This window comes from Periplaneta americana, chromosome 9 (assembly GCF_040183065.1).
Source record: "Periplaneta americana isolate PAMFEO1 chromosome 9, P.americana_PAMFEO1_priV1, whole genome shotgun sequence".
Taxonomy (NCBI): domain Eukaryota; kingdom Metazoa; phylum Arthropoda; class Insecta; order Blattodea; family Blattidae; genus Periplaneta; species Periplaneta americana.
Window position 1 is genome coordinate 9,154,988 of NC_091125.1, and position 20,813 is coordinate 9,175,800.

The following is a 20,813-nucleotide window of genomic DNA, read 5'->3' on the forward strand; positions in this document are numbered from 1 at the left end:
TAGGCGTAAGAAAAGAAAATTGTGTACTGAATATTGAATAGTTCCTATCACTGCTACTGATTTGCACATATTTTAAACATCTTTCTTTTACTGTAGACTAAAGTTTCAGAATATACACGTTTCCTTTCCTTGACTCATAAGTCCATACTCTTAATTTTATTATGCAATAGAACCTCTCACCAACTATTTTCCCCATTTGGACTATTGTAATGTCAGAAGTTTTAAAAATTAATAAATACAATTATTTCTGTGAGTCATTTACTCAACTATTGTGCTTTCATCCAATCTGCATTACTGTCATATCATTTTGCTGTATAATATTTAGTAGAAATTAAAGGGATTCACTATCATCAAAGTCAGTTGTTCACTGAAATGTACAGTAGTGGCAAAAAAAAAAAAACCGGACCGACCCTTGTAGCTGATACAAAAGAATCCTGTGCTGTGTATTGTGTCAAACTGTGGTAATTTCAATATGGATAGTGAAGCCAGAGGTATGTACTGCTATTTAATGTAAAAATACGCACTTATCTTTGCCGAATAGAGGTAGAAATGTAATATTGATGCTAGATGAAAATAAAACTCTCAAAGTTTTTTCGTCTGTAAGTTTGAGGCACTGAAGGAAACAAAAGACATTAAGAATCGAACAAATGCAATAAATTTCATTCTTACAAACAAGATGGATGTGTTTTGTGGCTAGCAAAATTTGAATCTGTGACTCTGAAATCAGCTACAAGGGTCAGTTCGGTTTTTGTGCCACTTCTATACAGTCTTAGAAAAAAGTTTTGTCGTACAGATACTTTGTAGTTTCAGAAAGGAGGCAGTGTGCATGATCAGACATACGACGAAACAAAACTAATTTTATTACCTCAACTAGTCCTTCTCTTGTGAACCAGGTCGCTTGTCTTCTGATCATGTGCACTGCCTCCTTTCTGGGACTTACAAAGTATCTGTACGACAAAACTTTTTTCTAAGACTGTGCGTATAATAATAACAAGGACTTCATTATCTTCTAGAATTCCTTAAACTATGAACTGTATCTGAAGATTCGTAAATTTGCAGCGAAAATTAGTATATTACGATTTTCAGCAGCACATACGTACCAGTGAGTTTTCATGAATCTAACAAAGCCAAGATTAAGGGCCAAGCTATTCGAACATGATAAGCACCCTGCGCTTAGATTTGCTTCTTTATATAACTTTCGCGAGATGTAATAAGGCTGGTGTGAGGTAGAAATTGAAGAAGAGATTCTGGTGAAATTTTATTTTAAAAAAGGTTTATTTTCGCATAACAGTATTGCTATTATGGCGATAATGATGCAGTACTCCAGCTGTTTCGAAAGTTGTATACGTGAACTCAGTTATTTTTAAGCCATTCTGTATTGTAATGTACAAGAAACATTTTGTTAGTTATTCAAAATCGTACACATGTAACATCTTCTGCTATGAAATTGCATTTATTAAAAAAATGTGTAAACATACGTAGGTAGGCCTACAAGTTATTGCATCTCGACCTCATAATGTTAATTTTGTTCACTGTTGCCTTTGTTCACTCCTATTTGTACAGCATATAGTAGATATATACTGCAGCCAGGTAGTATACGAAAGAATCGAAGGTCGTTCATATGCTATTTCTTATACATCCCTGATGTAAGATATCGTATATTATGCTACTTTTAAAAATTACATTCTCAGTATAGACCAGTACATGAAGATGCATACTTTTATCATGAATATGTTCTTGTTGTTTTCTAATGCCAGGCATTTGACAATAAAGTCATTTGGCCTCTTGCACTCCAATATTTTTCAAAGATATTGTCATGGTCAGCCACTGAAGCACGGATTTTAAGGTGTTCCGAATCCATTTCTTGATTTGAATTGCACAATGAGCAGTTAGGGGACTGACATATTCCAATTCTGTGCAGGTGTTTGACCAAACAATCCTGGCCTGTTGCCAATCTAAATGCAGCTACAGACGATTTCCGTAGTAAATCAGGAATTGACTGTGGATTATGATGCAGAGAGTTCCATTTCTTCCCCTGAGATTGTGTTATCAAATTTTGTTTGTTGAAGTCTAAGTAGGTAGATTTAATAAATCTTTTCACAGAGTAATACGTAGATTTAGTAACAGGTCTGTAAGTAGCAGTGCTGCCCTTCTTTGCTAAAGCATCTGCATTCTCGTTTCCCAGGATTCCACAATGGGATGGTATCCATTGGAATACAATTCTTTTATTGAGTGATATTAATTGAGAGAGCATTTTAGTTATTTCTGCTGTATCATAAATATATTGGAACTAATCCTTCACTTTCCTTTTTCAACGCTATGACAGAGTCATTACTAATCAATGCTACATAAGAAATCCGACATTTCATGACCTTAAAATTCTCCAAGTTTGTTTCACGAATATGAAAAACCTTAAGTTATAAACATTTTACAAGAATCTACGTAAAGATTATTATTTTTTAGTCCTACAGAATATACCGTATCTGCTAATATTAATATTGATATTAATTTTACAAGAAGCTCAATAACTTCTTTAGTTACCTTCTTTTTTCCTTAACAGAGTTTAGGCTATACAGTTTGTTATGAGGCTAACTTTTAAAACTCATCTCTCCATCTACTTGTCAGTCTATCAGTTCCTCTGCATCCATTCCGTTTTCAAAACTGTGCTTGCCAAGGATCTTTAGAACAGACAATTCTCAAAACGTGATCTGATCTTTCCATTGTTTATAGTATCTTTTGATCTCCTACATTATATTATTTATACACAAATACATTTTCATAAATTTAAAATAATTGGACCTAGATTTATACTACACAATCCTGAGAGGTAGCATCAGTAATAGTAAGGATAGTTGTATTTTATTTAACAATGCTTTTAACTGCAGGGGTCATTCAGCATCGAAATTCAAAGTGAAAAATGTCCAACAAATTTTGCCTCTGGAAAATTTTACTTTTGGAGGCATAACTTCATATTTCTTAAGCAAGTTAAAGCTTTTTTCTTTTTTTGACACCTGGTTTTTATGATTAGGCAGCTGCATCATCCAATTTCAACCCTCAACATGAATGGAGGACCATATCTACCATTGATCAGCGGGTTGCTTCAATCTAGCCAGGAGGACTGTGATCACATATCCACTGACTATATTTCCTATTTGCCATTTAGGAAACGCTTTAATGCAGCCAATTTTGATGGAGAAGTTGAAGCTATATATTTTCCTTCAAAATTTATTTCCTTGGATTTATCATTGCAAGAATATAGTCATATTAAGTAACTCTAGAGCCACAATACAATCAATAAATCAACCAAAAATGGATAAATAAAAGAAATCCATTCAATGATTAAACAAATCATAGTTCTTCAGTGGATTCCTGCACATGTGATATAAGTGAAATGAGAGAGCCGACATTTTAGCAAAGAAAGGCACTAAAATTGAACAGAAACAAAACTATAATTTTTCATATTATTCAATAAAACAAGTTATTAAAAATAAAGTTAAAAATAGTTATAATGTCCAAATATTAAGTACTACAGAAAATTCCCATTGAAAAAATTTACTAGAAAGACTTTATTTAATTTCAGACCTACCACGTAAATCTTCTGTGGCCATGTTCAGACTTCTTACAGGTCATGATTGTCTGAGTAAACATTTACATAGGATTGGCATCCTGCCTACACCAAATTGTGTATTGTGTTCTCAAGAGGAAGAAATGATATGAATAATTTAACACACTATGAAACGCTTCAACAAAATAAAAGTCTTACATCTAAATACTGGGAAGCAAGGGAGAAAATAATTCGATTGTTAAATCAAGAGCATTAGATACCTATCTACAAATTTTGCCTGCCATTCTGTATCACGAACAAGGTTCTTTTACGTGCCATAAATTTACAACACAGGCCTCTCAGCTTCATTTCCCTTCTAAACGAAGTGATACTAGATTTTTGTTACCTTTGAAAATCCACTTTTTCGGTTGGATTCGAACCTAAGAATCTTGGATCCTGGTAACTGAAATGCTCCTCCCTTTATATCACCATGCTGAAATTTAGTGAAGAATTGTATCATAAAATCTAAAATAAATATACACTTAGTTTAACAGTTACACATGAAAATCTACGACTATGACTGCTACTATCACAACGATGATGATGATGATGATGATGATGATGATGATGATAATAATAATACGTTGTAGTGAAAAGCCATGCTTCTGATAATTTTATCTTGCAAAAAATATTTCTTCTTCTCCTTCCCTTCAAATATGGCCTGTTATGATCGCACTGTTGGATTTTCGACCCAGCATTTCATTGGACGACCTAGAGATCTTTTCCCTAATGAAACATGGCTTTTGGGCTCCTATTTACATGCATGCAATCAGATAATTATCAAATTATTAAGCTAGATAGCTTTAGATAAAGCTCCCTGTGAAGCAGACTTGAATAATTTCAAGGGAAAAAATTGTTCCGGGACTGGGTATCGATCCGGGACCTTTGGCTGAATGCACCTAGGCTCTACCGACTGAGCTACCTAGGAACTTGACCTGACATTGTCTCAATTTTTCCCTTTATGTCCACAAAACTCGTGTGGGCTGACAAGATGCCAGAAACTCACATAGACTACACACATACTATGTGTGATTTGAAATTGTGGTTTTCTGTTAACGTACCTACAGTAACATATATATTATGCAAATCTAGCTTTGAGGTAAAGCTCCCTGTGAAGGAGACTTGAATAATTTCAAGGGAAAAATTGTTCCGGGGCCGGGTATCGATTCTGGGACCTTTGGCTCAATGCACCAAGGCTCTACCGATTGAGCTACCCAGGAACTTCACCGGACACCTATTCAATTTATCCATTTATTTTGGTAATGTAGTATGTAATGCGTTATAGGTTCTAATTGTAATTCTTCCATTACATCTTCATTATGTTTTTGATCCCGTTTGGTATATCCTGCCGAGTATCTCAAGAATTTAATTTCATTAGAAGTTATTGTGCTTTCGTCTTTCTTCCTTAAGGTCCATACTTGACTACCGCAACAAGGTACTGGTCTCGTCAAGGTCTTGTATAGACAAATTCTAGTATATCTTTGTACTAAGGAAGGTTTCATAATATTGTTAATATTTAATTATCTGGTTAATACATGGTCTTCATATATGACGCTCCCCTAATACTGCAATCTCTATGGCATTTTCTGTTACATGCGTAGCACAGTTACAGCAAAATCAGCAGTTGTTCCTATGGTTAGTAACTTTAGTTTCTAATACCAATTTAGGAGGGAATTGTTTACAAATAACTTAAGTGTCATCCTGCTTCGATACTGTGTGTACCAAAAGTTTCCACACATAGGAAGACTGTTTTTTCTTTGCAGCTGAGACTAAAATCCATTGACTTGTGACGAGAGCATCAAGATCACCCTCCTGACTGAGTTGGCAGCATCAGGCATATTGCACAGGTGTTCAATGAGAAGCGTGACCCAAGAAAGACCACCCCCACGACACTAGTAAAATGGATCACAAAGTTTCAAAAGACTGGGAATGTAGGAGACCAGTCGATGGAATGCTATTGATGAGGGAACCAATGATGGTTAGTTAGCCAACAACACAGTAGCATGATGCATGACTACACTCACTAACACAGCTAGCTTCAAATGTATGCTACTGAAGATGGGATGCAGACACTAAATAACCCAAGATGTTGATAAAGCGTAAAAAAAAAAGATGGGACTCAAGGTCCCGAAACATGTATAGTGATCAAAAATGAATTCTAACCAGTTTTAAGAATCTTAAAATTTAAAGTGTTTTTATTACTGTTCGATCACATTTATATAAAGATTTTATATTTTATGAATGAAAACACTGTAGTATTGTACGAATATGTTTATATGTGAAAAAAAAAAAAAAAAATGTCGTGAGTTATTTGAAGTCTCCAATTTCGTATTTAATAAACTTTGGTTAACCATTTAGGATTGGTGCACCGTCTGTGGTTACAGAGACTAACTTATTTAATGGCAGTTCCATATGTTGAAAGGAAGCTTCAATGGACCTGAAAATATCATCTCAGTTATTGTCCTTAATAGAATGAGATCCAAAAATTTCTCAGTAATGTTGAGTCTGTGATCTCATTGAACAAACATAACCAGCTGAGCAGTGCCAGACACATCCATACATCACCAAGACACAGAGAATAACTAGTAAAATATTTACACAAATATTCTGATTGTTTCTCTATTTCTTGAGCAAGACCTTGTATATGGCCAATGGCCAATAACAGTATACTTAGACAATGAAATGGGCTTGTATTTGTATACTTCTGTGGGAGACAAAATGTTAACTGTTTCTACCACACATTCGTGTATAAATTGACATTCTGTAAATGGCAACATGTTTGTGCAATTTTTAGGGAAAACTGGTAACTAGCCTGCAACACCTGATTCGTTGTAGTAACCAGTAGGCTACCTGTTATTCATGCATTCATTCTGTAAGTAAAATAAATACTAATAATAAATCTGTAGCCGAAATTTTTCTGATAATCTTAGATTTTCCAAAAATAATTGGTCCTAACATATATAATTAACCACCCTGAAACCAAAAATCGCTTTTTTTAAATTTTTGTTTGTATGTCTGTCTGTATGTTTGTTACCTTTTCACGCGATAATCGATGAACGGATTTCGATGAAAATTGGCATATAAATTATGTTCGTTGTAACTTAGAATTTAGGCTATATGGCATTCAAAATACATTATTTAAAAGGGGGGTTATAAGGGGGCCTGAATTAAATAAATCGAAATATCTCGCTTATTATTGATTTTTGTGAAAAATGTTACATAACAAAAGTTTCTTTAAAAATAATTTGTGATAAGTTTTATTCCTTGAAAAAGTTTGATAGGACTGATATTTAATGAGATAAATGAGTTTTAAAATTAAAATAACTGCCATCTAAGGCCGTATAATGAAATAAAAAACAAATGACTTCGTCTATAAGGGGCCTTGGACAGCAACAATCGAAAGCTATGAAAGATAGCCTAAAGAGAATGTTTCTGTGTTTGTATGAAGTAATATCGGAAGCTAAATTAACCGATTTGTGTAATTAATTATTATTTCACCATTGGAAAGTGTACTTTCTCTAGATGGACATAATGCTATAACGTTATTACAGTAACTTCTGATATAATATAATGTAATATAATATAATATAATATAATATAATGTAATATAATATATGTAATGTAATATTATATAATATACTGTAATTTAAGTTATTTGAAAGATTCAGAACCATAGTGGGCCAAACGCCATTTACTGAATACGTAGAAAACAAGGGTTAAAATTAAGTTATTACCATAATTCAATGGAAACCTATAACAAGTAAAATAAAGTATACACATTAAATCTAAATGATGTCAATGTTCATTAAACTATGGTTGCATGTAATAAAAATTAGAAACATGTTAAAGGAATTGTCATTGCACCAATGAGTGGTCTCTGGACCAAAATGATCGCATTTTAATTATTTGGATGCAATTTAAATTAAGTAACATATTAAACGATTTATCCTTCTATCAAACACGAATGTTCCCTGGATCAAATGTCCTATTTTAATTATGTAATTACTTTATATATATTTCTAACGGGTGCAGCGGAGCGCACGGGTACGGCTAGTATACAATAAATGTAGAATCTCGACAAAACAAATAGTTATATAAAATAAAATTGCTATTAATGGACATTTAAAACGGGCTCTTGTTCTTGACCCTACTATCCGTTTCGAAAGGAACCTAAATCAAACCACTGAAGTTGATATTGAGAAGAAGTCTATATATGAACCTTGTCTGCCGTATCTTTCTCAAAAGTACAACGTCCCTCTTAAACAATGGTCTGTCATTGGTTTGCTGTTTGGCAGTAGAGGTTCAATTACAAAATTCACATGGAATTATCTTAAGGAACTTCACATTCCTTTTGATGATGTAAAGTCTATTCTTATAAATATTATCAAGGATTCTCTTCAAATATTACATCATCATCTGTATTTCAATTAATCCACTTATATTATTTGTCTTCAACAATTAACTTTTTTTTCTTTAATATTTCAAATCACATTATACTATACATGTTTATTGTATTCAGGACCCTTGTGGTCACTCAAGTTCTTTGAGCTGATGTCTTTAATGAATAAATAACTAAAATAACAATACTAAATCTAACCCATTTTGTTAAAATGATGGCTTGATATATTAACATATACCGGTACTATTTGAGGTTCTATTTGTTGTTTACTTCAATTTATATTTTAATATCAAGTATCTAATACTCACATCTGCAGATAATTCACTGGTAAGTTTCTTTCTTTCAGCATCTTGACAATTTCTATATTTTTTCTCGTGCAACACATCTAATGTATTTTAATACTACCCACTCTTTTCTTCTTCTTTTTTTTTTTCTTCACAAAACATGTTTTCTTTTTTACTATTATAATGCACTATGCATCACTTCCATGCTCTTTTCATTTGATGTTGAACTGGTTATACAATTTTTTACCTTCAAATGATTCCATTATTCTACTTGACTTAGGCATGAACAATTTCTGAACTAGTGCATACTAGTAGCTAGAAAGCAAAGGAAGAGAAGTAGCTCGCATGTGGGGAAATCTGCCAGTCATGTGTGCTAGCCCATATAGCCTTAATATGCGCTGCTGATGTAGAGTAACATAAATCGGTTGAAAATTTGTGTAAAAAACAAACATGGTAAGAATAGTTCCTATAAACATGTATGATTTTAAATTGTTTCAGAAAACAAATCACACTCCTGTGAACTGAGTCGTAAACAAGCAACCCTTAATAGTTCTGTTAGAGACATTGCTAGGTGCATATGATCTTCAGAATCTGACAATTTCAATTCATAATAGCATACAGATTTTTTATAATGTCGAGTACGCGAATATAATTTTTTTCTATCCATTGTGCGATGGAAATGCTGCTCCTGCTGTTGTGGAATGTCAGCATTGATTACTGCACCTGTCAATAATTTTGTAAAATCATAGTAAATAAGTTTATGTGTACGTTGACATTTTATGCTTGTATTGTATACAGTGAATTTATTATTGAGTTAATCTAGTACATTTTAGTAATCTTTCATTTTCGTATGCTCTACAGTCGCAACCTTGTTAACTGTCACCTTATTAATAAACATATTGTATGGGATACCGGTACCCTGATGAATAAACTGAAGGCTAGAGTGCCTCTTCTGATTGATGGTCACCGTAGTCACCTCACAGTCAGTGTTACCAAATTGTGTGAAGAAAATAAAATTCTTCTTAGCTTTGCTCCCAGATGCTACACACATTCTACAACCAGCTGATGTTTATGTGTTTCGACCCTTAAAGGCTGGTGGAAAAAATGTAATTGAGGACTTTTCATATGAGAATAAGGGACATGCAGTATCAAGGACAAATTTTGGTCAATTACTGGAGAGAGAGTGTTTGGACAAGGAGTCACTGCAAATTGCATTCAGAATGTTTCTGTAGATGTGGCATCTTACCATTTGATGCAAATGCAGTAAATTATTCTTGATGCAGTGAGTCATAAGTCTAGATCTATTGATGGAAATGGAAGTATGAGCATCAAGAGTTCGAGGAGCTCTATTTGCCGCACATATCAACTTTGTTCTCACTACACATATGGCGGGGTTATGGCAATGAGAAAGTTGGCGGAATAGAATTTTAAAGCCTTGGTATTTTTTTCGAAAATCAGCTTGTGTTCGGGATTCCCATTTTGATGCCAATGTGTCTGAAATGGGTCAAGGGGGAATACAACACCTCATCCTGTTCCTCGATATCGCCATTATTTTCAGAGATTAGAGACCGAAACGTTTTAGGTAGGCAAAAAAAAAATAAGGCTAGAAAATCAACGGATTTTCTCCATTTTATTGGTGATTATTAGTAAATATGCGGAGATGCTATAGTGAAAAGGGCGGGTCTCTGAGCCACTTCATTCTGCTTGTATTCAGAGCTTCTGCAGTTAATGAAAAATGGGTTGGAGATGAGGCAGCATCTGAATTCTTCTATATTTGGTTAAAATTGCGGAAAAGATGCATACAACCCATGAATCCAACAACATTGCTGATGATGCTATATTGATCTGTCGGGAAAAGAATGGAGTGCAGCAGAATGAAGAAGTACAGACAGAAAATACAGCAGAATGGAAAAAAAAATACTGACTAAAGGAGTTTGGAGAGTTTTTTCCGATACCTGTAAATGACTTTGAATGACGCCCATGTGCGTCAGGAGTCACACAACAACTGAACTGTGGCAAGAAGTGACAGTAAGTGACAGTGAGTGATTTCATAGTCAGAGTGCATGGTGTCTCACAGCAGCAATGCCCAAAACAATTGAGCCTTTTTGGGAGGGGTACATTCTGATGCCAAGTACAGTTACGTGAAAATCATAGGAGCCTGCAAAAAACGCGGTTTCGTTATTTTCAAGAAAGACATCTTCTGTGTACTTAATAAGAATGGCAAAGTTCGGATGGGATTCATTTCAGAGGGCAAAAAGCAAGCAAATTCACCTCCTGCCACAAGCTGTAACTCCCGAGATGATACAAATTAATCCCATCCAAGCTTTACCATCTTATTCAGGCTTCTATTATTTTCACTTGACTGTATTTAGCATCGAAAAGGGTCGTAATGTACTCTTCCCAAAAACATTGATTTTCTTGGGCAATACTGCTGTAAGGCACCATGCACTCTGACTATGAAATCACTCACTACTGGTCTGTCACCTCTCGCCACATTTCAGCTGTCGTGTGACTCCTGACGCACATGACATTATTCAAAAATCGTTTCCAGAGATTGAAAACAACCCTCTATACAGCAGAATGGAGAAGAAATGTAGATTGAGAAAGTTCAACAGAATGGAGAAGGAATGAGGAAGAATGGAGAAAATTCATCGTCTACTGCTGCAATTCAGTTTTCAATTGAAGAGGTGTATTCCAAAGTGTCCTAAGTCCTTTTTTTAAGATTTTAACTTACTTCATTCACGTTCTAATTTATTCTTTTCAAGCCTATATATATATATATATATATATATATATATATATATATAACTGTGCAAATTTATTTAATAGGCTCTCCTAAATCTTGACTTAGTGTCTGCATAATTATGTTTTTAAAATGGATCTAAGGGCGTCAAATTTATTTTATCAGTTTTTGTCATTTTTCTCATAACTTGTCATTTGGACTTAGGCCAGTTTACAATCCACCTTTTCAATTGCAAGTAGAAGTAGAACACAGTTATTTAGCCCTGAATTTCTCAATCGAGCTGTTTGGTCAACAGTCACCACCAGTGAAATCAACAAAGAAAATAAAAATGAGTTTACCATATGGTATTACATGTCATCAGGATTTTGATGTTGACAAGAAGAAAGGAAGAAATTCAAACGTGGAAGGAGGTGAAGAAGCTGGCACAGAATAGAATCTGATGGAGACACTTTATGGATATCCTATGCTGCTGCTAGGAGATGAAGGGGATGACGATTATTATTATGATCAATCAATCAATCAATCAATCTTCTTAATGTATCCAGCTGTTTGCTGACAACATAAAGTCCACTATAGTCCACTGTAGTCTATTCAGTTGTTATTTTTCACGAGAAATGAGGGGTAGTTTGATCGGTGTTCATTATAGATGCCTGTTGCTAGTAGCCAGAGTTGGGGTGTAGTCAATATATACTGCAGGGCTGTGTCTTCTGCAACTGGTACTGGGCACTCACCTTGTCATGGTGAGGGGGCTTAAACTTGTTAAGCTAACAAGTAACAAAGAGGTACCCACATGAGCTGCATTAACACCAACGCAGTCCCACTATATTTTTCACTGCTTATGATTCATGGAGTCCCGCAGTGTAAAATTCTCTGGAGGTAAAATAGTCCCTCAATCGGATCTTGAGGTAGGGACAGCACTGAGAGATGCCAAGAATCGTACTAAAGTACTTATTTGGAACACCAAAAGTCACACAGTTCAGTCAATCAGAACCAAGTTTAATATTGAAAAATGATGATGATGATGATGATGATGGTGATGATGATGATGATGATGATGATGATGATGATGATGATGATGAATAAGAAGAAGTAAACACTTGCCTTGAACGCACTCTTATGCCATGTCACTCTTTGGAATTAAATATTGAGACAGTTAATAAAAACTACATTATAACTTACTGTCTATGACACTTAAGAGACATAAAAATACAGAGTGTGACGAAAAAAAACTGGCAAAACTTCAGATATGGATTCCTCACATGTATAAAGAAAAAACTGGTTGTAACAACATGGGTCCGGAAATGCTTGATTTCTGAGTAGTGCTTGCAAGTATGATCCAGCACGTTTGTTTGCTGGGATTATTATGCAATACACTTTTAACACCTTGTATCACTTAAGAATTTTGTTATAACAACTTTCTAGTTTAATACTAGAGTTATTGTGTTATTAGCGGGCGAATTTTAGCATATTTGCATGTTTTCTTCCTTAGTTACAAATCATATGCTACCATTATATAAATTAATTTCAAGTTATTTGTAACCAAAGATCAAGATTTTATAGTGCATATATATATATATATATATATATATATATATATATATATGCATATTTAAGGGGTTCTGTTCAGTAACCTTTATATGAAACATTGAGTGAAAGTCAGGATAGGAGAAGAAATGTCAGGAGGAAGTGAAATTGGGAGAGGAGTACGTCAAGGATGTCCTTTATCATCTACCCTGTTCAACATCTACTTGGAGGATTTAGTGAAGAACTGTTTTCAGAACATGGGAGGAGTGATAGTAGGAGGAAGAAGAATAAAGCGCATAAGATTTGCTGATGATATGGCATTGTTAGCAGAAGAGGAAATGATAGTAAAGGATATGCTACTGGAGCTAAATGATAGCTGTGGGCAGTTATGGGATGAAGATAAGTGCAAATAAGACGAAGAGTATGGTCATAGGAAGAAAAATACAGAAGACAAACTTGCGAATTCTAAATGAGGCAGTAGAGCAAGTGGACAGCTTCAAATATTTAGGGTGTACTATAAGCAGTAACAGGAGCTGCTGCTAGGAAGTCAAAAGGAGGATAGCAATGGCAAAGGAAGCTTTCAAATAGAAAAAGGAGCATCTTCTGTGGACCTCTGGAAAAGGAACTAAGGAAGAGACTAGTGAAGTGCTTTATATGGAGTGTGGCATTGTATGAGGCAGAAACATGGACATGAAGACGAAGTGAAGAGAAGCAAATAGAAGCATTTAAAATGTGGACATGGAGAAGAATGGAACGTGTGAAGTGAACAGACAGAATGAAAAATGAAGCTGTGTTGGAAAGAGTGGATGAAGAAAGAATGATGCTGAAACTGATCAGGAAGAAGAAAAGGAATTGGTTGGGTCACTGGCTGAAAAGAAACTGCCTAATGAAGGATGCACTGGAAGGAATGGTGAATGGGAGAAGAGTTCGGGGTAGAAGAAGATATCAAATGATAGGCGACATTAAGATGTATAGATCATATGAGGAAACAAAGAGGAAGGCAGAAAATAGGAAAGACTGGAGAAAGCTGTGTTTACAGTGAAAGACCTGCCCTTGGGCAGAACATTAAATGAATGAATGAATGAATGAATGAATGAATGAATGAATGAATGAATGGATGAATGCATATTTCAGCTTTTCGCGCATATAAAAGCATATTTCGTTATTTTTTGTTAGCAATATGGTGCTTAAACCAAAATTAAGAATATGGAAAATCGGAAAAATGGAATACAGAAGAAACACAGACATTGAAACACATTACAAGAGTTATATTTTACTTATTGCAATCTGACAAAAATTCAAGCATTTCCGGACTCATGTTGATAAAATCATTTTTTCTTCCATACATATAAGGAATTCACACCTGAAGTTTACCCACTTTTTTCGTTACACCCTGTATTTTAACTTCTGACAAATTAAAGGTAGAGATTAAATTATATATTGCCAGCACTTAAAAGTTACTTTCAACAGTTTTTCATTGGAAATAATTTAATGTTGTATATTCGTTTTTTTCTAACACATGCAATTTTTTTTTCCTTTCTACATAAGAGGTAAAAGTGATAATTAAAAACTCTGTTATACTTCGTTACACAACAATTGTGTTAGATTTTGTATTTAATCTTATTTCATGTAAGACTATAAAGCCTACGACGTTACATTTTTAAAAGTTTAATCAATAATAGGAAGTAGTATTCAGTGAAATAATAATACATATGTTTGAACAGCTACGTTCATACTTGTAATATTCTCTTGTCCAACCCTAAAAGTTACTGTTGATTTTATGAAAGAAAACGAAGATTCTGACTGCATTTCAGGTTTGAGTGACAGTAGGAGGTTGAAGGTATCCAATGACAGTGCTCACTGTCTTTCCAAAACACAGTTCTTTTTATATTTTCATTTCTAGGAACTAACGATCAACAATTTCACAATGAGTAGCACACCCCAAATCTCTCGACTGATTGACAGGAACAATGTGAGGCAGGACATGTTAAGACACTATTCACTGGTAATCAAATTCCATACAAATTCAACTGTAACTTTTACAGGTAAAGAGTGAATTCGAGAATAACATAATAATAATGACGCAACTTGTTTCTGTATGAAGACAATATCATGTTATATTTATACGGTAGGAAGGTACAACTCTGCATACTTTGACTTCAGCAATACATGATATGGTAAAATAAGTTGTCTCTCTTTCTAACCTGAATCATTAAAAATTATATTTTCCCAGAAGAGTTTTTCTGGACACTATACCGGTAGTGATACAAAAAGGTCTTACTAATAAGGGTCAACGCAGATTTGTGTGAATCATTCACTTATGAACTGAGCTATCTTGGCTTTACAATTAAAAATATAAAACTACTTGTTAACATGTGGTTATGTCATTAACAATGTTAAATGCATTCTTATTACATTTGGACATATAATAACGATAATGAACAAAATAATAATGAAGTACAACGTTATTATATAAACGTGAGTCAAGTCGTTTGAGTTCTTTTGGAAAACTAAGATCCCCGCATTCAATGTCGTAAAGTACAGTGCTGCGCAAAAGCAGTGCAGCACTTCAGTTAGTAAATTATTGCGACTCGCTTCTCTGTTTACACTAACTCTCAGCAGCGTGCTGACACACAGAAGCACTACATCTCTAAGAGATACACACTTTAGTCTTCATTCATTCACCATGTCATAAAATTCTACAGGCATTCCTAAGTACATTTTTCTTCTTGTGACTCTTCTGTTTTCCGGGCCGCAAGATAATGGTTCCATTCCCATGGTGAGATTTTCCGTTTTGTAAGGTAGGGCTGAAGGCACCTGAAAAAGAAAGGATTTTATAAATATATTGTAAGTTTCATAAATATCATCTCCAGAGACGAGACTTCTTTCCTTCATTGAAGATTCTGTATTTGAAATAAACTACTATGTCGTATATTGATTTCTCCGTGTCTAGAAAATACATCAAGATGGGGGGGGGGGGAGTGTAAATTGTCTTTACTAATACCGGCAGTTTTATGATTTTATTAAGACATATTGAAGGAAGAGGTGAGCTTACAAACTACCCCTTAACAACAATCGAAGCGTTGGGCTGAATAACGGTCTATGTTACAATCTGCTAACTGTGCAATAGGAACAAAAATGTTACATCGTAATTCCGCTCATAAATTTACTATCGGATGGGCAACATAGACCGTTATTCCATCAACATGTTTTGTGTACTAAGCGAAGTATGGTATATGATTGTTTGTTATTGAAAGTCATATTATACATCATAGAAGTTTGCAACATTTTTAACTCCACAGAAATGCTGCTAGGGAATACAGACAATAAACTGTTTTATACAATCAGAATATTATGAAATATACAAAATTAATAAAAAGGTTAAATTATGAACAAATTGATTATGATATTTATTTTTAAATGCTATATATTAATATGAATTAACAACATGTTATTTATTAAAGTTACACTCAAAGTCATATTATGAATAAACATACAATATTGATGAAATAATACCACTATTATTAGAAAATAATTCCAGTATTGAGATGTAGAGACACCATTAAATTAATGCAAATTGTAACAATAACAAATGAATAAAGAAAATTATATATTACAGTTGAGAAATTATTGGGGGATGGAATTTGAACCCCTATCCCGAATATTCAGTATCCATCCAAACAGATGGCTTATCTGTTAAGTACAAATTTTTATTAATAATGAAGACAATACAATCACAGTTTTTAATGCTGACTGAAAGAGTTATACATTTTAAACAGCTCCTTTCTGACTTCAAGAGCAAACTGTGAGCACATCTCCTTACAAGAATTTCCACAAATCTGTTCCTGAAATGAAATACAGTACCTTGATAAAATTCTAAGATTAACTATAGTGGCAAAACACAACATAGACTAACTAACACCAGGTAAAGTGTAAATTAAAAATTGAGAAACAATTTTTCGTGACAGCTATGTAAGACTATACAGAGTATTATTCCATTAAAAACTGGATTTTGAAAAATTGTAACATAGACTATTACTCGACCCAGCACTTCAATTATTGCACTCTTGGAGCTGTCTTTAACTTAGGAGGGATTATTGCCATTATCAGAGGTACATGAGAGCAGGATATCCGGAGATTATAATGTCTTGTTTAGGCCTACTAACGAGTTCGCTTTACTTCTCCAGATAGACAGGAGAGTGTGTAGGTAGAAAAGGTCAGATAAATGCTATTCTTCTTGCAAATTTTCTCTTCCAGAATGGCTTGCAAGGAAGATCCATTATGGTCTGGTCCGGTTGCTGTGCTGACGTGAAAATTCAAGCTGTGCAGGTTTGATTCCTGGAGACATTCCTGACTAGATTCTGAACCTGGGTGACAGTTGTATACCACTCTGTAGCACCTGCTACATTAAGAACTTGTCGTCCTTCTTGGTTATAGCACCACTCTGAGCAGATTCTGACCTCCTTAAAAATGAATTTGTTTCTCTGGAGCGTATAACAGCTCTGTAAATACTTTCAATTGATACTCGAAGTTCTTCAGTGATATATACTTCAACCAGGGCAAGGGCTCTTGCAGAATCATCTGAACTTAACGGTATGTTGTTCGTATTGAAGCCTGCTTTCGACAGAATCAAATAATCAATGGAGGGTGACTTTTCCTTAATAAACTGTAAGAAACAAAATGTATTTTCATAAGAGGGTGGGGGAATCTGTAAAATGTTCACACAGATTGATGTATTGCTGACAATAATCCCACTCAGGTCAAAGATAGCAAAGAAACATTTTTACAGTAGTTGTAAAGGAACTGGTTCCCAAATTCGCTTTCTCTTTCAAAACGCTACATGAAACCATAAAATTGCCTATAAGCTTAAAGACAAACTTCACCTTGTCACCCCACTGTAATACTATTATCCGTATGGACCAATAATGAATGACCGCACCATGTTTGAAATCACTTTCTCATTTAAAATTAATAATCCACAACTCATTTTGTAAACTCTCTACAACCTGTAAATGCCCTTGCCTGAAAGAATTTGTAGATGTGAAATACCTGGGAATTATTGTTGATCAGCACTTGAAATGGGATAGACAAATCACCTTTTTATGTAACACGATCCGTAAAACAATTTACAAATTTGTAAATCTTCGCCATTACTTGCCTAGTCATGTATTACATTTGGTTTATTTGGTTATAGTTGAATCTGTTATTCAATATGGTATAACTGGATGGGGAGCCATTACAAAAACTGCTCTTTTTCTTCTAATTATGTTGCAAAAACGTATAATCAAAATATGTTTGAAAAGGCGGCTGGATTATCCAACAAATTTGATCCATTCCGAATTGAATGTTTTTAGAATTGACCAAATTTATAAATACATTTAATGAAATTCTATCATAAAAATAGAATGAAATTTGAAGCTCAGCCACATGATCATAATACAAGACGAAATGAAATTCTTAATTTAGTTGAACCTACTGTAAATGCTTCACACAGTACAAATTATGGTTCACGTCTATATAATTCGATAATCAAATTTCATCCAGAATTGACTACTTTAAGCAATGAAATTTTCAGATCCAGAATTAAAAAATTTATATGACAGACTTCCCTGTATTATATTATGTACCGGTACCATGTATTGTAAAACGAGTTTATTTCTATCCTAAGTATATTTTTTCTATCTTATCTTGGTTACTATATCAACATGACCGGTACTAATTATTCTACTAATAATAATTTAATATTAATCCACCAATCTCAACATCGTCTCTTTGTTCAGTCAGTTATTACTAGTATTATTACTAATTTTATTATCGTCTTTATGTGACCTTTTTTCTTAAGTATTTTGTCTACAAAGTATGTATATTTATGTAACGGAACTGTTCCCAAACACGAGCTTTGCTCTTTCGGGGCTCTCTAATGTAACGTTTTTATGTATATGTTATTATTAAATAAATCTAAATCTAAATCTAAAAATGTACATAGGTTGGATAAAAAGTTATGGCAACACTGCTGTCACGTGACAATGGTGCGTTCGAGAGCTGCCAGCTGTGTGGACATGAACAAGGACTGTTAGATGAGTTAGTGCAGCCTGCAGCGACAGTATTTTGTCAATCTACTGCAGTGTGTAGAATGTTGACTTTCATAGGGATAGTGCGAGTGCCCTAAGACCACGTTTACAAAACTAGAGCAATGTTCCTGGATCAAAATTGAAGTGATTCGAGGTCGTAATGCACAAGAATGTTTTCAGGAACTGCGTGAAGCATGTGTCGATGCAGTGTTGCCATATCGCACAGTGGCACGATGGGTTAAAGCGTTCCGGGAAGGCAGGGATGCCGTTCAGGACAACCTCCGTACAGGACGACCCTGCGTGGAGAACACAGTTCAACTCCTTGCTTCCCTGTTGGCTGATCGCCGATGGACTGCGCGTGAGTTAGGAGCAGAAGTCGGAGTATGTCACAAAACTGTGCTCCACATTCTGCAAGACATTCTGGGTTACCGCCAAATTACAGGATACCCCATGAAATTTCCGAGGTTTAACAATGGCACCGCTATACAGTCGCACAGGCCTTGTTGGACTGGTACCAAAGGAAAGATGACGACTTTCTTGGATGAATTGTCGCTATGGACGAAAGCTGGGCTAGGTCATACGAACCAACCAAACTTGAAACGTCAATCACATGAAAGGAAGCATCCAGGTTCTTCTCGTCCGAAGAAAGTGCGCCCTACACAAAGTGCTGTGAAGGTGATGTTCATTGTGGGCTATGACATTGATGGGGTAATACTGCACCACGCTGTACCTCCAAGGCAGACGGCAAACGCGGACTACTACTGCAGGTTCCTGCAGCACCACCTTCGTCCAGCCCTCAGGAGAAAACGACGACACTTGGTGGTACAGAATCCCATCATTCTTCATGATAATGCAAGGAGTCGCACCGCTGCTGCTGTCAAGGACCTCTTGCGCCGCTGGCAATGGGACATCCAATGTACTCATCCGATATGAGTCCATGAGATTACGATCTTTTCACAAAAGTGAAAGAACCACTGCGAGGGACCCGGTACAATGCCAGAGATGAACTTATCCATGCTATAGGGCGGTCAATATGGAACATCAACAAAGATGGAAGCGCTGATGGTGTACGACGCCTTCCAAACATTTGGAAAAAGGTAATAAATAAGGGGGGGTGACTATATACAATGTACATAAATGTTGTACCCCTGTGAATAAAGCCATGTCAGAAATATCGAACTGTTGCCATTACTTTTTATCCAACCTTAGTAGATAGCTTTACGGTACCTAGAATAATAACTAAATAAAATTGGACTATTCGTAATATTTTTTCAGCATGCTTATGTTTGTTTCACAGATGACTAAAATCACTACTACCTTGAGTGTGTAGCACTTATCTCTCAGAACACACTCCTGACTCACAAGTAGATAAGTTTTTACTTCATCATTATGAAGCTTTTTTGCTAATGGCGGGTACTTGCTTTACTTGACTTTCGTCATTCCCCATATGAAGCGAATTGTGTAGACCAATTTACCGACAGAGTCGTTGCCCAGGGTGAGCCATAGGAGGCTGGTCTCGATACATACGTGATGATGATGATAATGAGAATTGTTGGAATACCACAGGGGAACTGGAAATTTCGGAGGAAACCTCTGTGATAGCTGGACCACGGGCTGGTCCAACACAAGTTATAAATCGCGAGTACGACGGGGATCGAACCCAGGTCCACAGGATTATTAGTCCAGTACTCTAGCGGCGGCTCCTCATTATGAGGTACAAAGACTATGTAACAGAGGGATGCTGCAAAAATTAGATTTCGAGATATTCATGAAAATACTATTTTTATCATGCCTGATAATGAAAAAGTAGTTTCCCATGCATCTTCTATCTGTCTGTCCTTCTGTCTGTATATAGCAATTTTCCTAAAACTATTGGACGAATTTTCTTCAAATTCAATATCTACAAGTTAAATTCTACTTCAGAATAACACGCATGAATTGCGTTCTTTTTACATAAAAGTAATGGGTTTTTCTTCTTTTAAAGATAAAGTGATGAAAAGATATTATAATTATATTTACAATACTCTGTATACTCCCAAAAATATTCTTGTCAGAATAACTACATTACTTACTTACTTATTGGCTTTTAAGGAACCCAGAGGTTCATTGCCGTCCTCACATAAGCCCACCATTGTTCCCTATCCTGAGCAAGATTAATCCAGTCTGTCATCATATTCACCTCCCTCAA

At 35.0% G+C, this 20,813-nt stretch overlaps 1 protein-coding gene across 1 annotated transcript in view; it reads right to left on the minus strand.

The window, feature by feature from the left end:
- Window positions 1–14,150: 14,150 nt before the first annotated feature.
- The window catches only part of Rab23 (RAS oncogene family member Rab23), a 524,702-nt gene continuing 518,039 nt past the window's right edge, over window positions 14,151–20,813 (minus strand). Inside the window, exon 7 of the mRNA XM_069834397.1 lies at window positions 14,151–15,371. Coding sequence (XP_069690498.1) covers window positions 15,244–15,371 — 128 coding nt within the window. The 3' untranslated portion in view covers window positions 14,151–15,243. The remainder of the gene's footprint in view (window positions 15,372–20,813) is intronic.